The sequence below is a fragment of the Anopheles coluzzii genome, chromosome 2 (assembly GCF_943734685.1).
Source record: "Anopheles coluzzii chromosome 2, AcolN3, whole genome shotgun sequence".
Lineage (NCBI taxonomy): Eukaryota > Metazoa > Arthropoda > Insecta > Diptera > Culicidae > Anopheles > Anopheles coluzzii.
The window spans coordinates 121,025,945-121,038,031 of record NC_064670.1 but is presented as its reverse complement, the minus strand read 5'-3'; the positions used below and the strand labels follow the sequence as shown (position 1 = coordinate 121,038,031).

The following is a 12,087-nucleotide window of genomic DNA, read 5'->3' as shown; positions in this document are numbered from 1 at the left end:
TAGCGCGGAATGAGGAGAGATGCTCACCTGAATCGGACTCCTCCGCATGGTCGATGGTCAGCTCGATCGCATCGTCGGTAAAGTAGACCTGGCTCGTTTCGTTCACCGGCAGGCCGTCCTTTTTCCACCAGATGTGGGGCAACGGGTTACCGTCCGCTTCACATTCCAGCGTCAGCGTGGAGCCGACTTTCACGTTCTGATTTTCCGGCCCGAGCACGATTCTCGGCGGTGCTGTGGAAGATTTGCCAAAAACGGATTCAGTGCGATTAGAGACAGGAGTTTGTGAGGAGGGAGCATTAAAACGAACGATAAGAGTTTCCCAATAGGCCCGCTTTGGTGTAGGCAACGAATATTGTTTTGGGGGACTGTACTGGGGAAAACAAGCACACAAACTGTGGCCAAGATGGTGAAGATACAGACACAGAATACACACACACAGAGCTTCATGTATGGCGAACAGATGGATTGTCTGACCGGTACTGTGTACGTGAAATATTTTGCCAAACGTTCCGGAAACAGCATTTGTGGAGTTGAATTAGGTTTGCCCGTACTCGAAAAAAGAGAACACAATGGCCAGAAATATTCAGTCTGTTGTTTTCCTCTGTCATTTGTGGTTGTGGTGGTGCGTTTTTTTCTGACCGCCTAGTGTGTCTACGTACGAATATCTCGATTGAACGTGTGTGAGGAAATGTTTGTTGACCAAACTTGTGGTCTAGTTTTTGGGGTTTATCTGGCGAATCTATCTAAAAACTGTATATTCAATGCTGGCAGGTAGTATAGTCACTGTGAGAACTATATTAAAAGCATCCTAGAGTGTACTATTATTACAAAAATGAGGCTCTCTTCATTGGAATTGCTTAGAATACTTATATTTCAATGCTATTATTGAGTTACTACTAGGAAAAAGGCTCACTTTGAAGTGATATTTGATAAAGAAATCATTGGATGAAAGACAACTTCCTAGTCAGTTCGTAGCTATTAGGCTTTGTTGGTGTATGGAATTTCATATCTTCCTGCCCAGAAAGTGTCCGATAAAAACACCTCCAATAGTTGAGCGCCAAGTTGAGCCTTCAGATCCAGAATGGGCACACACAAAAAGACAAAAACCATCTAGATTGGATTATACCGTGGAACCTGGAACCGAGTGCTAGCACACAAAGATGGCACCGGACCGAACCGAAACCCCTTTGCTGGGTTATTATTTATTGTGCAGAGATAGTTTTTCTTCTCACCGAGAGTTTTATCTTCTCTCTTCTATTTTTTTTGTTGGGCAAACAGTTTTCATTGCTGTTTCAAAATTTAATATGTTTCTGAGTGCGTTCGTGCTGGGTAACCGGGCGCGGGGGAACAACGAGAGGTTGTCTGGGTTTTAAAACATTGCCCGGTGGTGCAACAGTGTGTCTGTGGCGTCCAGTTTCGGAGGGACGTCTTTGTGTAAGCCAAACCAGACAGCGTCGCTTACTCTTCATTTTGTTGGGAGTTGGGAGTTGGAAAATCCATTGACACAGACACACATACACACCTAAGGTAGAAAATGTTGCTGTTAGCTCAATTTTCATTCTGCCAAATTTGAGGCAGTATTCCGTGGATTGGAAAGCCGAAGGTAATCCGGCTACCTTTTTTTCGGAACGAAGCAGCTGCATCCCCTTTTACCGGGGATTGCGAAGACTCATGCACACACCATAAGCCAAACGCGCCATGCTCGAAATGTGCTGGTAGAAATGCTGGTTTATAGCCGGCCACACCAAAGGTGCAGACGTTGGAAGAAGCACTGAGTGCACTGTGCAAGGAATGGACCATGCTGTGTGTATGGCTTCGATTTCGAATTTATGAGAAATAGAAATGGGGTTTATCTGGTGTCCCGTGCACCGGTGGGCACCACCATAAAAACGGAAATGTGCTGCAAAGGTTTCTCGGTCGCTCATGGAATGCATTTGCTTCCTTGCCCGGTGGTGTGTTAGCTTTGTGTACGTGTCCGGGATCCGGGTTGAGTGAAAAATAACGTCCCCACCCCGTACCCGGTGCATACGACCGGTCTTAAGGTTCGAAAGCCGTTCGTTTGCGTGGTTTGCGGACCAGTTGCGGAACCTGTGTGGCTCTGGACAGCATTTACAGATTTATTGGTAAGCATTTTTCCTTCTGCAGCGCACACACAAACACACACACACGAATGCCGCAATAAATGGAACTCGGGTGAAAGCAATAAAGAGAGAGGGTGAGGGAGAAAAAGTTTCATATTTGAACCAAACAAACTGCACGTGGGAAGGAGCTTTTAAGGGACTATTTTGCTTCCCTTCCACCAGACCTCCCCCGCGGGCTGACGTTTGACATGACGTCTTTGTTTGTTTTGCCATTTGGTTTGTCTTTTGTAATGGAAAATTGAAAATGAAAGAGCAAATAAATAGGAAACTAAAAAAAGCACTTCACTCACAGCATGTGTCGCCAAAGTGTCGCCACGGTTTTAAGGGCTACAGCTCCAATCCAAACTGGAAAATGTTGAAAAGTTTCCTGATCATGTTTCACGTGCCGGCCCTTAAAAGTCGAAACTTTGCGCCAATTGACGTGTTTTGAGCTAAAAGCTTTTTTTGAGCGCACCACCACGGTTTGGCACCTGTGGGAGTGTGTTGAGTGTAGATAAATCTAATTTTGAAAACTCATTTTAACGCACGATAGCCTTCAATTACGGAAACGCCGTACCATATTAATGCAACAAGTATCATTATAAGCGCCAAAAATGCAAATCAAAATGGGGAACCATTCATGGGGGAGTAGAGCGAAAAGGGAAAGGTCCAAATAAGAAATCACTCGCACGCTACATGCATCATGCTCACCGGGTTTGGGGTCGCATGTGATGGTACTAAACTTTTTACACGGATGAATAAATATGCAAAGTAGCCGGTATTCTTCTTTTTGGGTTTGGGGTTTGCTATCCGTTTTTCCCTGAAGAGTTGCGTGTGCGTACACTTTTACGTATCGTGTCGTGTTCTTGTGTACCGATAAAGGTTGAACATTCTTCTTTTTGTCGTGTAGTAGGTCGGCAATGGCAAGTTGTTTTTTCTTGACCTTCCCAACATCCTCAAATGATTTTTTTCCAGTTGAAGTACCTTCCATCTTCAAACGAAATGGAATTTATTACACGAAAAATACACCCAAAAATTCAAAACCACCCATTTGTTCCTCGTTTCCAATGAAAGTTCGTTTTTGAATTATGAATTCAATATGGCAGCAGTCAAAGCGACAAACACGACCCTGGTTGGTTTACAGCTTCTGACCGACCCCTTTTACTGTGCTGACCCCGGGTGGAGTTGTAATTGAAGACACCCTCTACACTACACTACCCTTTTTTTACTAACATTCAATTCTCGGCGTCTGACACCTCCTGCGGCCTCTTGTGTGACAGTCGATTCTCGAACGCCTTCGCCCTAGAACGCGCGATGGGTTCGAAATGAAATTAAATGACACGACAAGGTGAAAGATAATTTGATTGGATCCATTTAACCGATCGCTCGGTCGACCCACGGCAGCGCACCGTTGGCGGTTATCCGGAAGATGAAATGAATATTGTATGCTGGCACCATTTTTGTGCTGCCGTTTTTCTTGCTGTAGTGCTGACTTTTCTTTTCAATGCTACTACGTCGATGGTTCGCTCTGGATCGATCTTTCGATTTTGTGTTATATCTGGGGTTTTTATTTCCTTATTGAATTACACGGGGTGTGAGAGGACAACGATCGACCTCGGAACGAAGATCTTTGTTATCTGTCCGTTGATATTTGTTTCGCCGATTATTGGTGTTGGTGTAAGCGTACAATCTCGTTTGGCGTGACAACGCAGCATAGATGGAACACATGAAACCTGACTGCTGGTTGGAGAGTGTTCGTTTGGAGCGACAGAGTTTGCCTCAAGATGGCTTTCATAAGTGAATTGTTGGTTTTACATTTGCCATTAAAAGAAAATAGATGTCACAGCGAAACGCTACGCTAAATGGTTTCGTTGGAAATGGATCTAACAGTAAAAGCAAGGTATTTAAGCAAAATGGCATACTTTTTGGCGCAGTTGTAATGCAGAATTATCGATAAACGCCCAAAGTGCTGCAATGTGAGCAACATTGAATAGATTTGTTTACTAGCGTACACTTTGCGATATGTTTTCGAAAGTAGATAAGAAATTCTTATAAAAATAGCCCATTTTACCCATTTCAATGTTGAGTTTCCTTTTAAATCCCTTAAAAATCCAATCCAGCTCGCAGCTCAATAATCTCCTTTTTAAAAGATACCCTTTTTCTTAGGTCATCAATACTTCGTTTCGCCGAATTCTTTATTCAATTCCGTGCATTCAGTCTTCGTGCAAATATGCTTATCCTCTACATCCATTCCTTTTTCGACCCATTCTACGGCCCCTTACTGATTGCAATTCATCCCCCTCCCCCCGAATGCGTCGGGTTGCGTCAATCTTGAACCACGAGGGTAAAGCATGTTTGACAAAGACGAAACACCACCCATCCGTACCGTACCGTACCGTATGCAGGCGCGTAGGGCGTCGGGAAAGCAAATCGGAAATAAAATTACATTCCATTCATTACAAATCACAATCAAACGGTAATTTCGGCGGACGTGCCTGCCACCATCTTTTGGGCAGGCACGGAACACAAGCGGGAGAGCGAAAAACGTACCGGAATTGGCTGCGCCACCAATTTGTGTCCGCTCGTTCGATTCGATTCGATCGATCATTCAATCGATCGCCAAACACGCAGCGAAGTTTGGGTGTGAATGAATGCCGAACGCGTTGAGGCTGTTAGGGCATCCATCTTTTGCACGCGTACTCCCCGTATCTGTCCGTGTTCTATGCGTTAGAACGTGAAGGATTGGTGAATCACTAGCGGGGGGATTGAGCACCCTTTTCCGACAAGCAAGTCGCATTTAGTTGCATGTGAGATGAGGTTTGCTGCAGGAAGCAAGAAAAACTCGCTGCAAAGCAAAAGAGGGGAGAGAAAAAAAACACGTCTGTATCACTTCCGTGATAGATCCATCGCAGCACTGATAAGCGTAAGTGTCTGGTACAAGGTAGCATTCGCACGACACGCAAAGGGTTCTACTTCTTCGGGAAAGTCTGGCTTGTCGAATGGCGTTATTTGAAATTCAAATTGCATCTTTCATCGAAATGTCACTCAGCCACACCCACACTCTCCAAATACGGCGGTAGTTAGTTTGGAGTACAAGATTTCGGTCACACATTCGGTGCACCATCTTCGGTGACATGGTTGGGCATAACTTTCCCCCCCGATGAACGAATGTTACTGGGGCATGAAATTTGTCAATCTGATTATCGAGTATCAGCACCAACGCGGCAGGGATGGGGAACCGCCACCGGGAATCACTTGATTATGGATGCTTCGTTGGAGGACGACTTCAGAGCTCGACGTTCTACCTCGTCAGAATGCCAGATGAACGTCAACTCGAAAGCGTCGTTACGCAGTGACACCCGTAACGCATCACAGCACAGGGAAGTACTGTGCCTGGCTGTCTGTCTGGCATGGAACGGGGAAATCGGAATTGAATTCTAGAGCGCTCCCATCGTCTTCATAATTGGCAGCAGTTGATGGTGAGCCGAGAGGAAGTCGAGTGTCATCCGTCATCTGAATCACCGACCGAATATGGTCGGGTAAAAAGCCATCACCAGTGTCGGAATTGGATGGTTTACAAGTTCTGTTTGGTCGATGAAAAAACCCCTGATAGGAAGTATCAAGAAGCTTGTTCTGTGTTTTTCCTTCTCCTTTGGCAATCGGTCGGTCGGAGTTAATCAGCGTCAGGCCTGGACTGCTTTTTGTCCTGATGTCCTGATCGAATCTAACGTTCTCTAGCCTACAAAACGTTTCTGTATCGATTTAGATTTTTTGCTCCTTCCAGAAGCTTTGCAAATCAGGAATAGAGACTCAGCTCAACAACAAAAACCCGGAAAACGATACCCTAACGACCGTGATGTTGTGTTTGAGTAGTGCAATTTCAACGATCAACATGCACCGACATCTCCGTTTTTTCTTTCCACTCGCTTCAATTCGGTTCAAGTTTGCTGGTGTTCCACATGGGATTCGTCATGGAGCTCAACGTTGCTGCGTAATTCCACCAGCACCACTAGCTCTCTCACTCTCTCTCTCTCTATCTCTCTTTCCCTCTTATCATGATTCTTGAACATTTGGCATTCTAACTCGGAACACAAAAAAACTATACGAAATCCAAACAACATTCAAACCCACCTACCCCACAAGCCACACCGAATGGTGACAATCTGTTTATCCACCGGATCGTTGATTAAACTCTCGATAATGGATGCGTCAAATTTTGCCGGAACCGAACGGAATGCTGCACAGTCCGGGAAAAATAGCAACATCCATTGACGTTTGCATGTCGCTCGGACACACGGCCGGCAGGGCCGCAAACTGTGTGACGCTGCTTGTTATTTATTTTTTGAGCTCCCCCAAAACCGATGTCCCAACTGAGGAGGTGTTGTTTTTGAGCGTTGTGCAATAGTTGTGAGGTACCGTGCAGATCGATGGGGAAAAAAAGTTTCTCTCGAATGATGATGTCTATCCCCTGTCAACTAGTCCGATGCTGTCCTTCAATCAAGCGAGCCACCACACCGCTGTGGCTCAAGGCGAAACGCTAGCTAACACACCGGACAACGTGATGTTTATCATCTGTTTTACGTGTTCGGTGAGTTTTTTTCCGGCCTTCCCGTATCCAAAATCAACCGTTTGTATGCTTTTTTATGACTTTATTCGTTAGGGAGGTGTGTGGGTTTTTTTTTGCGCCATCCTCATCATCGACGACAACAAATAACATCATTGACAAGGCGGACATGTTTTTGAAAACGTTTTGCGCTCATCTTGCTTACTCTCTCGGGGGCAAGGCTTTTTTGGCCTGTTTTTAATTTCATAACATGGTATATATTTTTGATGAGCAGGCTTGACTGCATAGATCGGATGAAAGAAGCGGATAAAAGTATGCAGAGGACATTTTTAGTCTCATTCTCTTTACGCTAGATTTTTTTTATTGTTTTGGTCGATGGTTGTGGATGATAAGCGACATGGCGAAAGCGACAAAATAGCTTATTACAGCGTTACGGGACAAATTTGTTATGGAATTTGCATAGCTTTGGGCGTTTTGTTTGTCGCTTGGAATATTTCGCCTAAAGGTATGCATTGTTTAATTACCTTGTAGCACACAAAAATAAAGCCAAAATATTGCTGTTTTTGGCATCCAAAAAGAATGTTGCTTAAACAACGTTCAACCTCTGCAATACTAACACTATTTCAACATTTCTAAAAGCAAACATCCATTTCGACAAATTTACATCCCTCAGCGTAATAAGCGATACATTTCGGAGAAACGTAGCGCAAGCAACTGGAATGTTTGCATCCCACAAACGCAGCAGCTTTCGGACGCTGTCCAGCACTGTCGGACGCATTCCCCATAGAAACGAATGCTTGCGACGAACGGTTGATGGATGCATTTAATTAAATATCGATTGGGTACTGCGTTCGGAACTGGATCGTAAATTGTCTAACAACGTTTCGCATACGATCGGGTGCGTGTTGCTCTTCGGACCCGCAACAGCAAGCGCTCAACGTCAACCTATGTAGACGACTAAACATCATCAACCCGTAGTTGTGACGGCAATTCTGAGAGCACTGCAACCTCAATCTGGGCAAAGGTATACACTGTTTGTATCGCTCTAGCGGATACATATACAAAGAGACGGTAATATCAGCAACGGAGCATTGCTTGCTTTTTGGAACAACAGCGCTTGGAGCACCGATGGGCACACGGTGATAAATTACGACAGGCGCTTGTTCCGGTTCTAGATATATTTAATGAGAGATGCACTTCGTATGTCGGCTGTTGGAAATGTTGCAACAAATTTGCTATTGGTGATGTGAAGATGGATTGATATGTATGGATTCTGAGTATTTCTTGACCTCATTATGGACTTCGTGCAAAAGTAGCAATGAATTGAATATTTACAATTTAAAATGAACGTTTAATCATTGATATGTTTATTGGTAAGCCTAGGCAAATCCCTCTTTCGTCCTACAACTGTAATGATGGTACTGACAAAGCGCGAAGATCAAATGCAATCGCATTAGCCGGTTGACTTGATCAGTTGCATCACTTGGTGTGTTTCGCTTGTCCAGAAAGCGTTACTAACAGCAGATGTTTGCTGCATCATGCCGATCATGGCAAATGGCGTTACGAATTCCTACCCTACGCATGACACATCATAAGCATCTCAGTCAGCGTCCATCAATCACTCTTTATCCGTTCGAGTATAAATTACGCTCGTCAGGATTTGTCCATTTGCTTCGATGAGCAAATGGAGGTGGAAAACGGCAGACGGTACTGCGCTGCAGTCATTCGAGAATGTGCTTCAGACGTTGGATTGCGGGCATATTAATCATAGCGCATCCACCTACACACACACACATACAACGCATTCATGCAAATCAACTGCCTTTCTGAAACGTTTGTAAGGATAAATGTACTCCCACACGTATGAAAAATATGTACGCAACATGCGTTTTGTTTGCGGAATCGATTTGACCACAAACCCATCAGAAATGGATTTAGTGACAGCTCATCAAATACCCAGTAAAGCATGACTGGTTGAAACGTATACGAATAGTTCGCGTAGAATTGGTTGAAAACGTTTCAGACGAACCAAAAACCAATATATCAACCAAACGGATGTATCGTTTAGATATTAAACGAGTTTTGAAGGAAAAGTTTTCAATTGTATAACTTCAAATACATATACTAAAGGTAGTTTGCAGCATCAAGGATATTTAAAAGGACTTCAAACCCCTTAGCAAAACTAGAAGCAGAAGAAAGACGTGTTTGAGCAGATTTTCATGCTTTTAAATTCCAATGTTCTGCAGATTGCATACTGTTAGGCGTTTTAAACTACATTATATCATTCTTAGTACTAAACGCCTGTTGGTATGCAATTTGAGATGCTTATTTGGCATAAAAATGATGATAATGGATGTTTATTAGAATTTTTGTTTAGTATTAGTAACTTACTGTTTAAATTATTCTTTCTTCTTACTACTTTCATGCTAGCATTCATACTAGCACATGCTTTCGAAAGGGCGTTTCAAACAATGCACTTTACAATACAACTTGGGTGAATAAAAATAATTTGAATACATCACGAGCCATCCATCTCCACCTGGCTCGTGGTCCAAAAACGTCCTGCACAACACGATCAACTTACCTTCGTGTTCTCCGGCCCCGGAATCCCCCGGTATGGCATTGCTAAGCTCTGTCGGTTTGGGCGATGGTTTCGAAAGCGGGGTAGCACTGTTCGGTGGCTGTGCGGTCGTTGGAATAGCTACAGTCGCCGGTACCGGGGACGCCGATGCGGATGCTGCCGTGGATGAGCTGGTGGGTTCAAGCGGGCGAGCTGGTGGTCGTGGTGTTAGCAAGAAAACGGGGTTACATTAGCATTCCGGGCATCATGTTTTCGGTGTTAGGATGTGGGATGGGTTTCTGAAGGGTCGGAGGGGAAGGGCGATGGTGTAATGTTTGCATTTGTTTGCAGCTCGAAAGAATGTGAAAGCAATTAACAGGTGCAGAATGGTGTGTAAAAACGGGATGGTATTTTCTTTTTTTGTTTGTTGTTGGTTGCGATCCATTTTTTGAAGAGCAAAAACAGTCGTTGGACATGATGTTGATGAGTTGAAAGCAATAAAAGATGGTTTTTGTAGAACAGCGCAAGGCAATGGGGTGGTGAGATCAGACGATTGGGAGGTAAAGCTGTGTTGGGAAGGAAAGCGGGACCTTCAATGGTGAAGCAAGTTATGAAATTCCTGGCAAACATATTGCGAATGAAATGACTATCGTGTTGAACAACTTTCGAGAAATGAAGAATTTAATATCCCTAATTCTTGTGGAGTTCGGTGTAAAGGTCACGATGCCACTAACGTGCTGGCCCGAGATAAAGTTCATTCCTTAGAATCCATACACCATTGAGCAGCAAAAACAATGGTAAGCTCTGCAGCAGACATTCACATCGTACACCTACGCCGAAGTTCATTTCCATTCGTGAAGCACACCAAGCTCCACACATACACAAAGCATTCCCGGAATGGGTTCTGCTAACTCCCGAGCATAAGCTGCTGAAACTCGACACCAGCAAATCCTGCGTCCGCGTCTTGAATAATGTCGCGCCGGTACGTAACCAGGTATGTATGCTGGCGGCAAACGGTTGCGGAGAAAAAGTTTTCGCAAGCACTCACGGAGACGAAAGTACGCCGAAGCGCTGGGCGGTCATGGAGATGAAAATGCTCCCTCCCATATACACACACACACGCGGTACAGTACCGAACCATTACACTTGCGGTAGACATTTGTTTAATCGAGCAAAAGACGTCTTGCACGCTTAGTTTAACATCGGGGCTCGGTTTTTGGGGGCTACCCCAATCCCACTGCCGGATATGCTTGAACGCAACGTAGAGTACACACACACAAACACACAAGCGCGCGCGCGTGTACCAAGCGGAACCTCGGAAGTGGTTGAACATTCCGCACCAGTTGTCATGTGGCATTCTGAAACTCCTCCGGTTCCATTTCCGATGCGGTGTTTGCTCAAAGTGGGAACGATTTGTTTTCCACTCGCGAGCAGCGAGTTCTCCACGCTATCGCTCTTCAAAAAGTTGCCTTTGTAACGTGATTATCGTCACTTGAGAGTGATGTCAGTCGTAAAGCGGAGCTGGGCCGAGTTTCGTGTCCACACCAAGAAGATGGTACGCAACGATGCACTGCGGCACGAGAAGACGAGTGTGAATCAAAGCCCATTCACGGACCCCAAAAACCGCAGGTGTTTGGATGCTGGGAATTAGTACACTCTGGGGAGTGTGCTGCCCGGGGGGGTCCACACCACTTACCGTTCACCAGCACCGTCACGTTGACCGAAATGTTGCCGAGCGCGTTCCCGGCACAGCAGGTATAGATGCCACCGTCATCGAGCGTCGAGGTGGGCAGAATCAGCGAACCATTGCCAAACAGCTTGATGCGTCCGTTCTGGATGTTTTCGTTATTGAATTTCCACAGAATGCTCGGCGTCGGGGCACCTGCGAAGCGAAACGCACAAACGTACACACCACACACGGTCTAATTGGGTAAGGGCAGGTACGGTACGGGGCAGCTACGACCTACCGGTAACGACACAATCCAGCACGATTGGTTCGCCCTCGAGCAGCTCGAGCGGGTCGGCCGGTGTGCGCAGGAACTTGGGCGCTTCCGCCTCGCTTTCGACCACCTCGTTGTTGACTGCCAGGCTGGCGGTGCGTGACCGCGACTCCCCCAGGCTGTTGCGGGCGATGCACGCGTACTGGCCGGCGTCGGCCGGCACAATCTCGTCGATGCGCAGCGACCCGTCGGGCAGTAGCGTTATACGGCCGTCCGATTCCGACCGGATCGGGCTGCCCTCCTGCAGCCAGACAATTTCCGGCCGTGGGTCACCCGATGCCTTGCAGCTGAATACGGCCGTCTGGCCGTAGCTTATCTCGATGTCCCTCGGCTGGACGACAATTTCCGGTTTCGCTGCAGGGGTGAGGGGGTGAGAGAAGTGTACAGAGAGAGAGAAATCCCAAAAAAGGAAAAGAACACAAAAAGAAAACGTTAGCTCAATGGAAAAAGGGACGCTTTTGCTGCGGTGTTTGGGGCATCCAGAAAGGTTAAATCGGAATTTCGGGTCCTTGGGTCATTTTTGGGGCATCTTTTCGAGGGATTTTGGCGGATCTCAGGCTCTAATCAGATTTTCGGGTGGGATAAGTTTCAGGAAATGAAATGATATCATCGGATCGGATCGAGTACCGGGAGGTGGCGAGCCAATCCTAAATCGCCGAAAGCCCCGATTCTACCCGCCGAACCTTTGCCCTCGCACAATCGCGACAATCAAGTGCAGCACAAATCAAGAAACTAGGTTAATGATGAACTCATTCATGTCAATACAGGTGCCCGGTCGTTGCCAAACAAGTTATTAGCACTATTTATCCTGCCTCGCCCGTTCGCATCTTCCGGAAACCCCGG

At 45.8% G+C, this 12,087-nt stretch overlaps 1 protein-coding gene across 4 annotated transcripts in view; it reads right to left on the bottom strand.

Annotated features, from left to right (window-relative positions):
- LOC120961651 (peroxidasin) overlaps window positions 1-12,087 on the bottom strand; it is a 37,690-nt gene that overhangs the window by 7,068 nt on the left and 18,535 nt on the right. For 3 of the 4 annotated variants that reach the window (XM_040385571.2, XM_049606667.1, XM_040385573.2), the window contains exons 6-9: window positions 11,212-11,598; window positions 10,941-11,126; window positions 9,269-9,457; window positions 28-231 (exon numbers count right to left, since the gene is read on the bottom strand). In XM_040385571.2, the coding sequence (XP_040241505.2) occupies window positions 28-231; window positions 9,269-9,457; window positions 10,941-11,126; window positions 11,212-11,598 (966 nt within the window). The remainder of the gene's footprint in view (window positions 1-27; window positions 232-9,268; window positions 9,458-10,940; window positions 11,127-11,211; window positions 11,599-12,087) is intronic. The other variant, XM_040385574.2, reaches the window with a different exon arrangement.